The sequence below is a fragment of the Brachypodium distachyon genome, chromosome 4 (genome assembly GCF_000005505.3).
Source record: "Brachypodium distachyon strain Bd21 chromosome 4, Brachypodium_distachyon_v3.0, whole genome shotgun sequence".
Classification (NCBI taxonomy): domain Eukaryota; kingdom Viridiplantae; phylum Streptophyta; class Magnoliopsida; order Poales; family Poaceae; genus Brachypodium; species Brachypodium distachyon.
Genome location: NC_016134.3, coordinates 15,616,478 through 15,634,303, shown reverse-complemented (window position 1 = coordinate 15,634,303; position 17,826 = coordinate 15,616,478). Strand labels below are relative to the sequence as shown.

General features: G+C 42.8%; 2 protein-coding genes and 1 long non-coding RNA gene across 4 annotated transcripts; 1 reads left to right on the top strand and 2 right to left on the bottom strand.

Annotated features, from left to right (window-relative positions):
- Window positions 1-4,232: 4,232 nt before the first annotated feature.
- Window positions 4,233-6,890, bottom strand: LOC100824636 (probable histone H2A variant 3). Its single transcript, XM_003577362.4, has 3 exons — window positions 6,791-6,890; window positions 6,559-6,667; window positions 4,233-4,842 (listed from the first exon to the last, which is right to left on the bottom strand). Exons 2-3 carry the CDS (start codon window positions 6,661-6,663, stop codon window positions 4,546-4,548), a joined length of 402 nt encoding a protein of 133 aa, XP_003577410.1. The 5' UTR covers window positions 6,664-6,667; window positions 6,791-6,890; the 3' UTR covers window positions 4,233-4,545.
- Window positions 6,891-7,463: 573 nt separating this feature from the next.
- LOC100828417 lies at window positions 7,464-11,355 on the top strand. The gene is made up of 5 exons (XR_002966521.1): window positions 7,464-7,594; window positions 7,686-7,805; window positions 8,499-8,595; window positions 10,219-10,535; window positions 11,096-11,355. It is a non-coding gene; the product is annotated as an uncharacterized LOC100828417 (long non-coding RNA).
- Window positions 11,356-12,110: 755 nt separating this feature from the next.
- LOC100824332 (GDP-mannose 3,5-epimerase 2) lies at window positions 12,111-17,207 on the bottom strand. 2 transcript variants are annotated; one of them, XM_024463624.1, is made up of 8 exons: window positions 17,049-17,131; window positions 16,834-16,884; window positions 15,646-16,041; window positions 14,385-14,478; window positions 14,157-14,286; window positions 13,931-14,063; window positions 12,650-12,857; window positions 12,111-12,541 (listed from the first exon to the last, which is right to left on the bottom strand). In XM_024463624.1, the coding sequence occupies exons 3-8, from the start codon at window positions 16,038-16,040 to the stop codon at window positions 12,386-12,388; spliced, it is 1,116 nt and encodes a 371-aa protein (XP_024319392.1). In that variant the 5' UTR covers window position 16,041; window positions 16,834-16,884; window positions 17,049-17,131; the 3' UTR covers window positions 12,111-12,385. The 2 variants fall into 2 exon arrangements, with proteins under 2 accessions (XP_024319392.1, XP_010237587.1); XM_010239285.3 differs by lacking the exon at window positions 16,834-16,884 and having other exon boundaries at window positions 17,049-17,207.
- Window positions 17,208-17,826: the final 619 nt, after the last annotated feature.

Genomic DNA, 17,826 nt, shown 5'->3' with positions numbered 1-17,826 from the left:
ATTATAGAACAACAGAATGTTAACAACACCCACTCCAACAGTTCTTTATATTGCTCCGTCACCAACTGTATCTTACTGATATTATTCACCATGTGTCCATCTATGATTGTTCTTTACTGTGAGTAAATAGTCCTCTCATTTGCTAATCAACATACTTTGTATACCTAAATTAGAAGTAAAAATATTGAGGACATGTACAAGATGCAGTTAATTGTGAGTTACTAATTACTACCTTCCTTATAATTAATTGTTTTGGAAGTTACTAGCAGCAAACATATTTTTTCCTTCGTACGTATATATACATTCACCAAAGGCCAGGTAGGACCACACGACCAGCTCTTCTTGCCCCCTTGTATGTCCAAAGGGAAGCAGCCACAAGCTACACACTGCTAGTTCAGAGACCTCATGACATCACACATATATCTATTGATGGGCCCACTCCTCCATGACTTAATTATACTCATGGCAGCTTGGCTGCTCAGCTGGCCCAAGTGATTGATTGGTTTCTTACCCTTGTGTCCAGCAAGAGCATGTGGTTGCACCAGAGCAGCAATAGTTAGTTAATAACTAAGAGGGAATCTTTTCTGAAACAGTGGCATCTGCTGCTGGCTGCTGCCGTGGTCTTGTGGTAGAACAAACAACCCGCCAGAGGGAAAAGAACCCATCAAAAGATGGATGAAATCCATGGTCCTTGGAGCATGCATGGACACTTGTTGAGATCAGATCCAGTGATCCACATCATATACACAGGACACAACCACCAGCACCCTCTCTGCAAGAGAGCCAGTAGCTCTGCTCCTGCTTGAGCTTTCCCATTCAGTTCTCTGTTGGCAAATGGCCGTTCAGAAATTATGCAGAGGAGACATGGCATCAGATGATATCTACTACTACTACTGCTGTCCAGTACATGTGTCTCCACTGATGGTAAGGCTCATATATATAGTTACACTGTCATCTACCACTACAATCTAGTACATCTGTCTACACATGATGGTAAGGCTCATATGGATGGAAACTTGCACTGTCTTGTGTCCTGTCAATGCTGATGCACCCTGTAGTTGTAGTAGTACTAGCACTAGTGGTAGTCCACTATTCCATCCTTAAGTTAATATCGTCCTTATCAGCCAGATCACATGCATATGTATATATACTTATGCTTAATTACTTGCAGCAAATGGCACAGAAGATTCTCTAGTACTTATCAACTCAATCTTACATGTGGCCATATTATTTTGTACAATGGACATGCTGTAGTATAACAAAATCCCCAGTCTTTAGGGCCTGATTGGGCTGTGGATTAGCTAACTAGCTGTTTATATGTCAGAGCCAGACATGAGGTAGTCTTACATCACACAGCATATATGCAGTGTTAACAATGGAGGCTAGGGGGCTCCCACATCACATGGGAGGACTGCAACCCTGCATGCTTTGCTTGGTGCTTGCTTTGCTCCCGAGACAATGCTTTCACTGCCCATGATGATAATAGCATTGCAATAATTTCTCTGCCATTGTAGCAAGAGATGTGCATTTGGCCTCATGTTATAGATCAGATCAATGCAGAACAGAGCTGAGCAGCTGCCTAGCTAGTGGTGGTCCATGGCAGGGTTGGTCTACACATGGATACTTTAATTTCTTCCTCATAGGAAGAAGCAAATGACATAGTGATTGGTTAGTTAATCAGTGGAGGGAGCTGGTTAATTAAGGTCCAATCATTTGAATATTTTGGTGAGTTGGAACCCCCAATGTGGCTGTGATGTAAGCTTGCCTAATGCTGGAACTGTCTCTCCACTCAACCCTTCTACCCAAGAGATTTGCAAATCTATTGCCCCCAAGCAACCCAACGGCCTTCCACACCTCTCCTTCCTCCCTCAGCGACAACAACAACTTGGAAAGGCAAGGCGGCTCTTTGTCAAAAACCACTTTGTTCCTATGCTTCCAAATAGACCACAAGATAAGCGTGACCGAAGTCACCAAACTCTTCCTATCCTTGCCCGCAGCCGGTCGGTCAGACCACCAATCGATAAGGGCATCATCATGCCCCGGCATCCAGTCCTCGCAGTCCCACCCATAGAGTAGCTCGAACCAAATCTGTCTGGTGAGTGAGCATCCCACGAACAGGTGGTTGCTAGTCTCCGGATCTTGATCGCAGAACGGGCAAGCATTTGGGTGGTCGAGCCCATGCCTCTCTAAATGGTCAGCCGTCCAGCACCTCTTGTGACAAAGTAACCACACGAAGAATTTGCATCTGGTTGGTGCCTTGGAATTCCACGCTAAGTCCCATGCCGGGAGCTCCATCCTGCCCTCGAAAAGAGCATTATAAGCCGACTGAACCGTAAACTTTCCAGAGGCCGTCCAACGCCACTTGAAGGTGTCTTCACCCCCCACCAGAAGCCACTGGCTGATCCGATCCCACAGCGCAAAGAAATCGGCAATAGCATCCTCTGAGAGATTGGGGTTGATATCCTGAACCCAAGTATTCCCCAGAAGCCCCTCAGGCACAGAGCGTTCCAAGTGATTCCTCCTAGCCTGAGAGATAATCGGCGCCAGGTCCCGAATACTCTGACCATCGATCCACGGATCGGACCAAAATCTGGAGCTCTGACCATCGCAAACAATAGCCATGAACCTAGCCTCAAAGATATCACTGGCCAAGGGTGAAACCCTAACCTCGAACTCCCCCCCGGATCTGTCACTTTCCATTCTTTGTAACCACAGCCACTTAGCTCTGAGCACAGCATTTAGCAGTCTTAGATTGGGGATACCAAGAGCCGGACAGGGGAGCACACCTCTTGCCACGCCACCATGCAATGACCGCCCTTGGCCTCGCCCTGCCCTCTCCAAAGAAAACCACGGCAAAGCTTCTCAATCATATCCACAATCTTGAAGGGCAGATTCAAGGAGAGCATCGGGTAGATTAGCATGGCACAAAGAGTCGACTTGATAAGAGTCAAACGCCCACCGGGAGAGAGCAGCTTAGAACTCTTGTTGTCCTAACTTAATTTGTTGGTGGCCTAATGGTTTCCTAAGCATCTCACATAATTTCCACTTGGTAGTTTGTACATCCAAGTCAATCTGTATATTTGCATTCTGACCGCGCCGTTAAGAAGACAGAAACTTACAAAATTTATGCAAGTCGATTAATTGACGATTCATTATGAAGGGATCCTCGAACCACCGGTATATATCAAACAACATGTTAATTAGCGTGTGTCGAGCACCGTGTCGGGGTTTAATGCCATGCTTGATCTTCAATGAAATGGATGTAGGGATGAAGGGAGTGTAGCTATTAGAGTGTGGGGGCACCTAATCACCAATGTATGTTTCACTGGGGCCAACAAACACTGAGAGTGACTTGAGAGGAAGGGCAAGGTGCTCATTCGGTAACGAGGCCGGACTCAAACAGTCTGATAAGATTGGTGAGAGGGATGCCTGCTGCCTGCTGCCCCCTCCAGCGTTTATTCTGCAAGCAGCACCACATGGCCATGGAGTACAAGGGCCGGGCAGTTTAGAGAGAAAACAGAGTCTTTTGAGATGGCGATGGAACGGGCGGGCGGGATGCAAATATGTGTGCTTGCATGTGTGCCGGGGAAGCTGAAAGTTCGCATGGCGCGACGCCAAAGCATATGCTTGTTTTCTTGGCCAATGCCGAAAGGTGCCTGGATGGGAATCGAGTTGACGGATGGGTTACATGTGACGAGGAAAAGGGCTTTGGTTTTGGACGCACCTTACATGCCAATGTGATGTTGCCGTCGGTAGGGTCTCATGCCAATGCCCATCCGCTCATGCCCGTCTACAGACTACAGAGGGGATCAAATAAATCCACCCATCCAAGGTAACATGCCATCTGTGACATGTGAAGTCAGATCACAGTATTTTGAACCCAAGCAAACCCTCATGTGTGTGCAATCGCTTGCAAAGAAAATACTACTTGTGCAAACTGCAAAGATCACTACAGGGATCTCTACCCATGCATCTAGATTTCACGTCTATTCTCTGGAGGAGACAAGGCGTTTCTTTCCTCTCCCCGCGTTGGATGTGACACTGGCCAATGCAAAAAGAAGACTTGTAGTCATATATAAGAATGGGATGGGAGGCAGTTATCAGCAGCAAAGTTGTGCAATAGCATCATAAAGCTTTCTACTTCGCTGCATCTTCTCTTCCTTTTCCATCTCTGATCGCTAGATTTGATTCGATGTGAGCAATGGAAAACATAGCATCCAGGAACATTGATGTGACAATGTGCACAATTTGCTATAATTAAACATGAGAATAGAACATTCATTTTTTTTATACCGAAAATAGAACATTCATTTGACAAGGCAAAGTTTGGAGACCCATGTAGCATAGTCATGGGCCTTGGGCTTTGCAGCAAAACGGGCCAGCAAAGCCTGAAAAGCTAGCAGGAAGCATCAACAAGGAACAACAGAATGCAACCAGCATTCGGCAGAAGCCAGTCTGATGAAAGGTATACCATGTTTGCTTCAGCCAGCGGGCAAGAGGGATCAGGACCATTGATGATACCGCAGATGTAGCGGTACGTTACTCTCAATCCTTGGAAGATTTGTTGATGAGTGACTTGTGGATGTGGGGGATGACGCCGGCACCAGCGATGGTGCCCTTGATGAGGGTATCGAGCTCTTCGTCTCCGCGGATCGCCAGCTGGAGGTGACGGGGCGTGATGCGCTTCACCTTGAGATCTTTGCTTGCATTACCAGCCAGTTCAAGGACCTCTGCGGTCAGGTACTCGAGGATTGCTGCCGAGTACACTGCTGCGGTTGCTCCCACGCGGCCGCTTGCTTGGGCCCTCTGTTTCAGTTGGCGATGGATGCGACCGACAGGGAACTGCAAATTCAAACAAAGAATCAGCTTCCAGATGTAAATTCCATATGAGCTTATTGGCAATAAGAAGTCTTTTTCTTCTTGTTGTTCTTCAGGTATTGAATGGTTTTGGTAGCAAGACACTTGGCCAAACCACGTAGAGAGTGCAGCACAAGCTTGTAAATAGGATGTCCAACAAGATGTGTAATCTATGAAACCAAGAAAACTGCGTAAAGTAAATCCAACAACCCTGAATTTGACAGGCACAGTTGGTCGAATACAAGTACTACTGAATTTTTTGCAAGATATGTGTTCTAAAAGATTAATAAAAAAGATAAACAATAGTCAATTATGTTCTGGAAAAAAAAGACAGAATCTCAAGGCAGAGACTGGTGTGTCATTCCGTGGTCTTTCACATCCTGGGCCTTCCTAATAGCAAAATCACTACTTCATCTTGGGCCATTGATGATATATGTGTCCATAGGCCACGGCCCTAGGTGCCAATACAGGCCCAAGGGGAGCACCGGAGCAGTACTTTCATAGGCTATATAGTGGTGTTTGGATGTATGTAGCAGACTCTTACTCACACGATTTCCACTACAAAGCCTAGATGGGCTTACGAACAACAACGAGATAATCCTCAGAGTATAATTTTTAGCAGACACAACACACACCAAATACCATTGGTGATCTTGTTATATTTTGTGGATAAGATTAGACAAAAACAACGAAATCCTGATTTCACCAAATCAGTAGAAACATGGAAATATGATGGCAAGATGTATAAACCGACAACAACCTAGAGAAACTGTTACAAAAAAGTTTGAACTCAATAAACTAACAGGCGATGTTTGCTAAAAATCTTGAGGACAGATGTTTATTCAGTTCAAGATGCACACTTCTAATTTCCCACTAAGTACACATGATATGGGATCATGACATGTTGGCGTACATCAATTTTTCTATGAAAATAAAATAAGCATAATACAAGGTACACCACTTTATTGTATTGTATGTAGATGTAACCAACAACACAGGTGATTAAAAAAATATCTTCTGAAAAACCCATGAAGCTTGTTAATCTAATACTCCCTCCGATCCATATTAAGTGTCGGGGATTTAGTAAATCCCCGGCATTTATTGTGGATTGGAGGGAGTACTATTTGAGGAGTGAGCTTTAAGGTAACTAACGACAGATTACAGTTTTTTAGCATTCTAACATGCTAGCACATAACTATTTTTTAAAAATGAACACACAATTATAACAAGTGAATACATCTCCATCTCGAATGACCCAAGTTTAGTGCCAATGGACAGTTAACACAGGATGACATGAATGCATTGGCCACCAGAGCAGCTTGGTTCAGAGCTGATGCAAAACATGATAGCTACAGTCATATTTAGCTTCTCAATTCATCTAAGGCAATTCAAAAAATAAAATAATTTTTATTATGAACCTTTTGACTCTGGTCAAGTAAAACTCGATTCTCCTCAGAAATCTGAATTGTGGTTAAACCAAATGCTGCCACCTACATCAGACAAGGCATATGTCCAGATGGTTCAAGCTACAGATCAAATGCACCCAGAATAAATAGTGACATTTGCCAGGGCACCCCAATATCCAAGATCACGAACAACCTTACGCCAATCACCCACTTCCACGAACGAGCATTCATAATTCACAATCCAAGGGGAGGACTGCAGAAATCTGAAAGAAGGGAGAGGAAATCGTGGGGCAACCTGAAGGCCGGCGCGCGAGGAGCGGGAGACGGGGAGCTTCTTGTCCTTGTCCTTAGCAACGGCCGTCTTCGCCGCGATCAGGCCCTTCCCTCCCTTGCCGCCCATCCTCCTGCAACGCGCGCCGGGATAAACAAAAGATCAAGAGATATCAATAAACCACCAGATTGATCGCGGGAAAATTCTCGGAGAACCACCGGAACAGGGGATTCGAGGCCGGAGATTGGGGACTTACGAAGACGAATTGGGGAGCGGCGGCGTTGGCGGCGGATTCGAGCGGCGGAACGGAAAAACTGTTCTTTCCTTTGTGTTTTTCTCGAGGGTTTAAAGAACGGGAGAGATTATATATTCATGGGGATATTCATACGGGGGTTTGTGAATGGGCTGCCTGGGCTTCTATCTGGACCGAATCCAGACCACAATTAGGCCCAGCCCAACGATAAACGCAGAAACAAATCATCACCGCAAGAAAAATAATTAACATCCCCTAAAAATAATTAAATGCATCTATGTACATCCAAATTTTGACAAATTTAAGACATTTTTTGTTGCACAGAGAGAGTAGTATCATTTGTTTGGCTTACTATTTACAGCTCGTTTGGCATCCAGAAATTGGGCCGAGAATCCTGGAATTCATTTCGCAATTCCGGACCAAACAAGTTTGGTAGCCATGGAATTGGGCCTTGGAATTCAACCACCGATTCCAGGGAATCCTGCGATACCTAAATCCAATTCCCCTCTCGAGGCCGTCATTCTTCCGGATTTCACGTCGCTCTCTCCCCCGACCCAGCTCCTTCCTCTGCCCCGACCATTCTCCTCGCCCTCCCTGCCGCCGCCATGGTGCTCGTCCTCCCCGCCGCCGGTGACCCTTGCTGCTACCTGTGAGCGGAATCATCTCCGCCCCCTCCCCCGCCTCCCGCCTCCCTCCTCGTCCAGTCCTCTTCTCCATACGTCCCTTCCCCCTCAAGCTCCTATTGCCACCTGCTTGATTCTGTCCTGCCTCCAGTGATCTCCGTTGTGGATCTAACCTCATCCGTAGGTAAGTCTCCTCCTCCACCTCTCCTCTCCTCCAATGCCTCCGTATCTCTTATTCATCTCAGAACCCTAACCCTAATTAACCACGCATGCAGCCGCAAGTCGGGGTCCTCCCCTTTGATCAACATGCAACTACGGCGACGCGCAAGGCAACCTCCAGGGCGAAGGCAAGGCGACTTCCTCTTTGCTGGCCATGTCCTTCGACGTACTCTCCTGTAAGTTCTCCTTCTCTTTGTTTGTGAGGTGTCACTGAGATTTTTTTTTCTTTTTTTGGTAACAAATTCTTGCCTTGTTGGTGAGTTGAATGGTTCCTTTCTCAAGTATAGATGTGAAACATACAGTTGGTGGATGAGTGTGCCTCACCAAATTTAGAAAACTGATGGCACAACGGACTTGTGATTTTTTTTCTTGTTATTCCAGTGGAATTTCTCACTTATAGCAGTATAGAAGCATCAGTTCTAAACTCTAGATCAGCCAACCTATTTATACACACAAGCCAACAGGATAGTGGCTACGTTCTGCTTCCTCCTTAGGCTGTTGTTCTTTAGTTTTTGTGTGGATTGAGAAAAGATGAGCCATGGAATGACTAATGGCAGATGATTGTTCGTGTTAGTTCTCTTTGTTTAATTAGATCCAACATTCGTATGTTTTGTGTTAATTTGATATGGTCGTTTTTGAGGCATCTTTATATGTTTTTTTTTGTTTCTACTTCATGGCCGTAATATCTAATTAGCTAGTTGCTCATAACTTTTTCTCTGTCTGTTATAGCACTGGAATTCTTATGCATCTACTAGTAAAATCAACATGCTGAATGGCTATTTTCTTGTGTTGGCATTCCAAACATGGTCATGCATTGATCTGTGTGGCAAAGAGCTCATCTTAGATTGCGCATACTTGATGTTTTGCAGAATCCTCCACCCCCAATCAGAGTAGGTGAGGGGGAACCTCCACCATCCTGGAGTCCTGTTCCTGACCCTTATAATCTACAGAGTGAAAGTCAACAAGGTGAGCACCTATCATGTACTGAAAGCTGATTGCATCTCCTATTTTGTAGTACTAGCTAGTCGATTGCATGCTAGGCTATTTTTTTTATTTCTGTATTCTTTATAGGTATTGTAGATGGCAGATCTATCTGTAGAGCTGTATCATGAGAGGAGGAAAAAAAGGAAAAGGGCAGCAACCGGGTTCTTTGTTTCTGTAATTGCAGTGGCTCAGCATATCTATTGTAGAAGAATAATTGTAGAGCTTGGAGACTTCAGTGAGGACGAGGCTGATATTAGATATAGGAAATATATGCTTAGAAACATCTATGAGGGTCCTAATCAATATTGTTACGATACTCTACGGTTGACCAAACGGTCCATCTCTGACTTATGTGCATTCTTGCGTGAAAAGGCTGGCTTGAGAGACATCTTCCATGTGTCCGTTGAAGAAGCCTTAACCATTTTCTTCCTTGTTGTTGGCCATGGCATGAAGTATAGGTTAATCCGTAGCACCTATAGGTGGACACTTGAGACAATTAGTAGACACTTCAATGAGGTGTTAGGAGCTATCCTTTCCCTATCTCGTGAATTCATCAAGTTGCCGGACCCTGCTACTGAATTACCCCAGGACAATATTTGGAAGTGGTTCCCAGATGGGCTTGGAACTTTAGATGGCACACATGTCAGGGTCCGTGTTGCAGCTCGCAAGCAAGGTAGATATAGGAATATGAAGCATCAGATAACCACAAATGTGCTGGGTGTTTGTGACCGAAGCATGAAGTTTGTGTATGTATTAGCTGGATATGAAGGTTCAGCATCAGATTCACGAGTGTTGCGAGATGCAATGTTAAGGCAAGATGCTTTTAAAGTTCCAAGTGGTAATTTTCTATCTTTGTATGATACAACTTTCAACTAGATATTTCAACTGAAATCTAATATGGGCTAATTTTCATAAACATTAGGGAAATACTATCTAGTAGATGCTGGATACACAAATGTTCCAGGCTTTCTTGCTCCATACAGGTCTGTGCGGTATCACTTGAAAGAGTGGGCTGCCAATGGAAATAATCCACAAACTCCAAGAGAGCTATATAACCTACGGCATGCATCTGCTAGGAATGTAGTTGAAAGGATTTTTGCTTTTATAAAGATGAGATGGGCTTTTGTGAGGACTAGTTCCTTCTTTGGAATAAGAAATTAGGTATCATGTAGTTAATTTTATCTTTTTGTTGGGTTCTTTTGTTCTTGTGTTAACATACCATACTAACTTCATGGCAGATTCGTGTCATCAATGCTTGTTGCATCTTGCATAACTTCCTAGCTGGTAGACAAAGAGAGATGGATTACATAATGTTACAGCAAGTGGACAATGAGATAAACAATGCTGCCATCGAAGACCAAGACGAGCATGATATGATTAGGCATGTTGAGTCAACTACCGTGTGGAACAATTTTAGAGATACCTTAGCTAATCAGATGTGGGTAGATTATCAAGCTAGGAGAGCAAATGCTTGACTTTGATTGATTGTTGTACAGTCTTTTTTTTAAAATATATACTTGGTATGTTTCATATCTGTCAAATTTAGTTATTCTCTCTCTTTCTTAGTTGCTGCCACTAAATCTCATGATATTCTTGCTGTTGTAGGTATGGGAGTCTGGGAAAAAAGGAGGTAGAGGCTACCTAACTTGTTGGATTCAATGGACAAAGCTTTGTTGGATGTCTTTGTTGAAAGGAGATCATGCTCAGAATGGATGGAAACCTCATGTGTACACAGCTGCTGTCAAGAATGTGAGAGAGAAATGTGAAATATTACGAAGGAGAATATTATATCAAGGAGCAAAACTTTTGACAAGTACCATGCAATCATAAGCAAGATGCTCTCTCGGAGTGGTTTTGGTTGGGACTGGGACAACAACAAGATCTCTGTTGACAGTGATGATGTATGGAATACTTATGTCCAGGTAACATTTCTTCACGATCCATCTTCCCCATATTCAGGGCTGAACCTTCACGAGCTCATATTTTTCAAAATACTGAACCAAATGACATGAAACTTTCCGAGATCTCATGATTAGTCATTTATAACTTTGTGGATTTTTTTCTGAATTATCTAGAAAGTTAGAAAAAACTGTCAAATTTCGGTCAAATCAGGGCTGAACCTTCAAAAGCTCATATTTTTCAAAATACTGAACCAAATGAGCTGAAACTTTCCCAGATCTCATGATTAGTCATTTATAACTTTGTGGATTTTTTTTTCAGAATTTTCTGGAAAGTTTCAAAAAACTGTCAAATTTCGGCCAAATCAGGGCTGAACCTTCAAAAGCTCATATTTTTCAAAATACTGAACCAAATGACATGAAACTTTCCCAGATCTCATGATTAGTCATTTATAACTTTGTGGATTTATTTAAAGAATTTTCTGGTCAAATATCGGCCAAATTCATGTTTTCATTTTATTTTGACCGCATCATACTTGCAGCAGCATCTTCTTATCATATGCTTCATTTGTTGTTATTTTCAGGCAAACGAAGATGCAACTTCATATCGACACAAGACTATTAGGTTTTGGGACATGATTAGCTTAGTCTACTCGAAGAATCGTGCTAACGGAGCTGGAGCTAGGACTGCGGCTGAAAGTGTAGTAGAAATGGCTGCGGAGAATGGTGACAACAGCAAGGACACTGACGCTACCTCATCCACTCAAGTCGATGGAGATCGAAAGAAGAAAAGGTATAGATCAGATGAGACTATTGCTTCCATGCTTGGTGAGAAACTGGACAACTTCACTGATGCTTTTCAAGCTGATGTGTGCGAGCCCCCTCCAAAACCTGCATCCCCTGAAGAAATCCTAGCTGCTCTTGATGCAATACCAGGATTGGGTGAGGATGATGTGCTAGCAGCTTACGATATTCTTGTTTCCAATGACCGCAAGTTCAAGTCCCTTCAAGCCTTGCCTGATGGAATGAAAAAGAAGTGGATCTTGAAGCAAGTCAATCCGTAGGATCTTCCTTGTTGAACCGAAGCAAAGATTCAATCTTTATGATACTTGGTTGTTTGTGAAACTTGATTGTGTTTTGTGAAGTTGTAGCCTCTTGTCTTTCATATCTCACTTGTGAACCAACTACTTTCTATGTATGAGCAAGTTGGGAACTTAACAATCTTGGTAGCCTCTGGAGTTATATAAATCTGAATATTGCATTTTGTGTTATTGCATTTTGTGTTATGAGTTCAAGTTTATGTGCTGCGACTAAGCATAATAAAGGCCTGAATTTTTAATATTGCAAAGTTCAAGTTGAAAATGGCAGCCAAACAGGGCAAATCAATATTGCAAAAGTCACGTTGGAAATGGCAGCCAAACAGGGGATGGAATTCATTTCATTTTATGAATTCATGTGGTAGCCAAACATGATTTTTGAATTTGGAATTCATTTCAACCAAATGAAATCCCGTGGAAAATTTGAATTCATTTCATTTCTACCAAATGAAATGAAATCCTAGGTGCCAAACGAGCTGTTATAGAATTGTGAACAAATGTCTCGAAGGTAACTAAGAAGTTTTATTTCATGGTTTGTCGTGAAGATGAACCAACATCATGTTACATGTATAATATTGTGGCCTATAACACTGACATCCTCTTTTTAATCATAGCAGTTATTCTCGTTTACAACAACAACAAAAAGCAGTATGTGAAATTCCAAACTGAATCAAGAAATGGCACAGATGGTGTTGCAACTAACAAACAATAGGACCGTGAAAGAAATCTGAGACCAGCAGCATATCATGACATGGTCTTCTTGCCCAGGATGAGTGTTCACTCCTTGCCATCTGCAGCGCGGAGGGAGCCGAGCTGGACTGGCGCCTGCGTGGTGCAGACCTTGGATGATCCATAGGCTGAAACGTCGCCGCCTTCCGCCCTTTCCTTCTCTAGCTGCTCCTTGATCCAGAAGTATGTGATCCTCAGCCCATCCTGCAGGTAGAATTTCAATTCAGTTTGATAAGCCGTGAGCATTTGTGCGTGTGCGTGTTTGGGTGGCTTAACAGAACAGAAAATTGTCATGGAGAACTGGAAGGGTACCTTCAGCCTCATGGTTGGAGCCCAGCCAAGCTTCTCCTTGATGAGAGTGTTGTCGGAGTTCCGGCCACGAACACCCTCAGGGCCTGGGATGTGGTGGATGGGCAGCTGCTTGTTCTCAAAGCCGAGGACTATCTCAGCCATCTCATTCATGCTCACCATTTCATCGCTTCCGATGTTTACAGGCTCACGGAAATCAGACTTCGTTAGCCTGAAGACATTTGGAAAAACATTCTGTTTAGTTTTATTTATGGGGAGAACATTTTGTTTAGCTGACCATGAGCAAAGTAGAGAACCACAGAATTTACAACGTCCTTTTACAGAGAATGTGTGAAAGTGAAAAACAATGGCAAGACAGGAACAAAGATTCACCAGCTTAAATGATAAATCATAAGCAAGACATGCCTATTATTTTGATAAGAATAGCCTTTGCATCCACATAGAATTGCAACTAAACATTGTAAGTTTCCTAAAAGAAATCCACATTAAAATGAAATCACTGCTCTACCAGTCTGTGCACCTTTTGGCACTATGTACAGGCTAAGTTTAAGCTGAGATGGAATTGCTTGCAGGGCCCATAACGATCAACTAGAAACTGTGTCCTCTGTACTGTACACGACCTTTTGGCACTAAGTACAGGCTAAGTTTGTAATCTGAGATGGAATTGCTTCCAGGGCAACTAGAAACTGTACTATAAGGAGGTGTTTCTCAAACTGCAAATCATGTTCACCAAAAATTAACATTTCATCTGAAAACTTGAGAAACAACTATAATGCTTCTCCTGGAATCCAAACTTGAACAACCATTCTTCTCTTAGGACTAAAATTGTAACCTTTTCAATTTAAAGTCTTAGGAAAGCTAAAACAACTAATGCTTCTCTTGGAACCCAAACTTGAACAACCATGCTTCTCTTAGAACTAAAATTGTAACCTTTTCAATTTAAAGTCTTAGGAAAGCTAAAACAACTAATGCTTCTCTTGGAACCCAAACTTGAACAACCATGCTTCTCTTAGAACTAAAATTGTAACCGTTCAATTTAAAGTCTTAGGAAATCTAAAAAAACTAGCGCTTCTCTTAGAACTAAAATTGTAACCCTTCAATTACAATCTCAGCAAAAACTGTCTTAATTATCCAGCACAACTTTCAAGAGCAGATTGGTTAAACTTATACGTTAATTTAAGGCATATTTTCATCTAAATAAAAAATTAAGGCAAAGAAGTACTAGATTTGTTAGGAAAAAAAAGCACTGGATTGTACAGAACATAAGTTGATGACATTTTTTACCTGAGGACACCCTCTACACATTCATCAATAAATGTGAAGGATCTAGTCTGCAGACCATCTCCCCACATCTCAAAGCGATCAGTGGAGGTCTGAGCCTTTCTGCAGAAAGCAGCAGGTGCCTTCTCCCTTCCACCTATGTAGCCAAGTAATTTCAAACATCAGAAGTTAGCAACAAATGCATTAAGAACATCACATAGATATTACTAATTAGTACCAGAAAACTTACCCTTCCATGTTCCATATGGACCATATATATTGTGAAAGCGACCAACCCTGCACTCAATGCCAAAGTCCTTTGTGTAATGCTTGCACAGTTCCTCAGTAGCAAGTTTCTCCAAGCCATAAGCGTCTTGAGGCTAATTCAGTAATCGTTCAAGTTAGTGCTATTTTATCATCATAATAATTAAGGTGTCAGTTTGTAAAGAAACATATATCAATGGGAAAGTTTTGAAACCTCAGCAGGCCAAGCATCTGCCTCCTTCAAGCTAACTACAGTTTCCAGCTGCTTAAATTCAGGGTAGATGCAAGCACTTGAGGCATAAAAGAACCTGCAGAAAATAGATTGAAGTTCAGTCACAACTTGATGATAACATATTCTTCTGAGTTTGCTGCTAAGGTTATTGTTTTGTTTTCTTTGTGTGTCGCCTTTTACTTCTTTCCATCTACATAACTACACAGAAATGTATCTATAAATTAGGTAAATATATATTGTGGTTAGACACATGATTTTGTTTCTTGTAGCAAGTCAAACATAATGTTCTGAAGGATCACACATTATTTGTGAACCTATATAAATTTGCTGAAGTTGATGCTTAATCATGTAACTGAATCTTTTGGTAAGTAGTACTGGCAGATGAGACAATGTTCAAGGAATTCAATATTCTGGAATCTGGATCTCAAGAACACGGATGAACACATCACCCAGCAGAAAAGCCACATCAATATATGCTTACCAACCATGGACCAGCACGAGCCTTTACCTCAATGTAACATAACATAAAGTTGCTATCGTTTCAACTCCTAACAATTAACTTTCCGACACTATTAGTATTATCACCAAGGAATCGCGTAGCAGAAATATCCAATAAAAACTTGCACTATATGGGGCAACCTGAACTCTTTATGTCAGCAAAATAATGCACACACACTATTTACAAAACTTTTGTACAGTTGCAAAATTCAAAACTTTATTTTGTAGCTGGACTTTGCAAGAAAAAACGTAGTGGCAAGTTGTCGACTCATTTCCCAGCAGAAATGCCCCACCAGGCAACCACTGCATCCAAACATTTCACGCCGATGAACAAGAAGTCGTTACATGATGCACATGCACCGCCCTGCAAATGGCCAATTGCACACTCACCACGCTCTCAGTTGGTGCAATCAATTTCTCTACTAGCGGAAAGACCCCAATAAGGAATTCCCCTATGTGGACCGAGCCAAACGCTTCATGACAGCAAACATGAATGCCATGCACAAATACCAATTGCACCACTTTCCATAATACCATAATTAATGCCCAACATTCATTTCTCCAAATGTACAAATTCAACGAACCTATTGATATTATCCCCTTTATTGATCAAAGAAAATAAGGTAACGTACTTCTGTCTGGTGCATAGAGTATGTGACAGTGCATGCAAGGTTTTTCATTGGACAAGCAGGTAAAAGAACATTAAGCGCAAAAGCTAGTACTGGAATACCATATGAAATGTTACCTTTTGATGCCATTGATTCTAGCAGCCTCAAGCATGTTAAAGCTGATCATAGTGTTGTTGTACATGATCACGGAGTGGTTAGACTGGATGAAGCCCATCCCTCCCATATCAGCTGCAAGGTTGAAAACATGATCGACCCCAGTGGTCACCTTGAGGCAGTTGTCCATCACCCTCAGATCAGCAAGATGGAACTCATGACAGAACATATCCTCCTCCATGTGCTCATTCTTCTTCCAGTCAGAGGCGATAATGTAGTGCCCCTCGCCCTTCAGGCGCCTCGCGATGTGGGAGGCTATGAACCCGCCAGCTCCCGTAATCGAGATCCGCAGCTTCTCAAATGGCCAGTATGGTTCCTTCTCCAGATCCGCATACGTATACTCCTTGTTGAGTGCCATTCTGAACCAACAAAAATGCAAGTTCAAGTATTAATATGATAACCAGAATACCAGATGCATATGATTGTAGGAGTACCATCTTATTATATCAAACAGCCTACTTTGAAAAGGCACAAAATCAGGACATGTTTGGTACAAGATGCAAGTAACTACTCATACCATGAGATCTAATCATGTTCTATTCAAAATAAGACAAATCAGCTAACCGACCAAATCAGCCAACTTTTTAATAATTGCACAGATTGACAGACCACGTGATGAAATCAACTTCAACCATACAAAATCTCCAATAAGCATACAGCATTAATGTTACCAAACATAGTTCATCCATGACCAGCAGACTGCTTAACAAATACTCCCTCCGATCCTAAATTGTTGTCGTTGTTTGAGTGCAAATTTTTGCACTGAAAGGATCGGAGGGCGTAGCAAAAATAGATCAATAGCCTGCAGGCTGCTTAACGAAAACAATAATAGACCCCACGTGCAGATCCCCTTCATTCTAAGAAGAGACAAACAAAGAAAATTGGACGCCCTGTTCCCTCGCCTAACAAAAAAGACCCCCTTTGGGGACGCGATATGCTCCAGTGAGTGAATCACCACGGCACGAAGATACAGTAAATAATCGACTCAACTGGACAAATCCAGCATGGGCGGAGGACCCAGTAGGGCGTGATTTTTGCCTCAGTTACGGATTGGGGAAGATTATGAAACGGGGAGCTAAAGGGCGGAATCCGTTCGTGGTGTGATGGGAGGAGAAACGGTCGGGAGCGAGAGAATCGAAGGGGGGATCAACCTGCGGTGGAGGCGCTCGTGCGAGGAGGAAGAAGATCCAGGAGCGAGGGGACTGGGTCGCTCGGCAGAATCAAAAAACACATGAACACTGAGATTCAGGGATGCCAAAAACAATATATGGAGAAACCCAGTACCCAATCTGCCCTAACTCCTTAGATGATTCGACTAGCAAAGTAAAGAGTACAAGCTTGCTTGGAGGAATCGTACAATCATTACCTGAAAGAAGTCGTGGGGCGCGAGATTTGGGAGCAGGCAAAGAGGAAGGAAGACTCGTGGGCGGCCTACCACATCCCCTGCCCCTCCGTCTTGCTTAAATAGAGGTCAGGGTTTTGAGACGAGATGGAGTTTGAGTGGCTGGCATCTTTTGCGCACTGACCCCTGGGAAAGGTGTGATTTTTTGGTTAGAGGCCTGAGAGGGTTTGACTTGAATCGGGTAAAACCACGGGATTTCGAATCGGCGACCGACAAATAACTGGGCGTTCGGGTTAGCCCGAAATTTCAGTTCGGGTTATTTGGGTTTCCAAAAAATTGGATTCACACAACGGCAACATAAATCTCCTTGGTGCTCAGTGTGTCGGGCAATTTGAGAGAGAATGGGAGTTAGTTGGAGAGCAGTGTACGGCTAAGGAATTCGTTGGAGAGTTGGGTTTGGCCCAAAATCCTACATCGGGATGCTATGTTCTTCTATGCAAAACAGAATATTCAGGTTAAACCAGAATTGCCTGAAATAATTTCCTGTTTTTACAGTTGCCACCCGAAAATTCTTTTCGGATTCGGGTTTTTGAGGTCCAGACTTCGAGTACCGGGTTTTTGCCTAGTCTGAATCATGACATGTCTTTTTAGATCTTGTTATTAGAGTAAGATACACCGTCGGTCTTACCTTTTTTATTTGATATTAAGTGTCAAGTTACTCCCATGATTATGAAACTACACGTTTAGGTTCAAAATTTGTGCGCTCCTAAGCTGGATCAAGAGCAATTGACTGGACGACGTG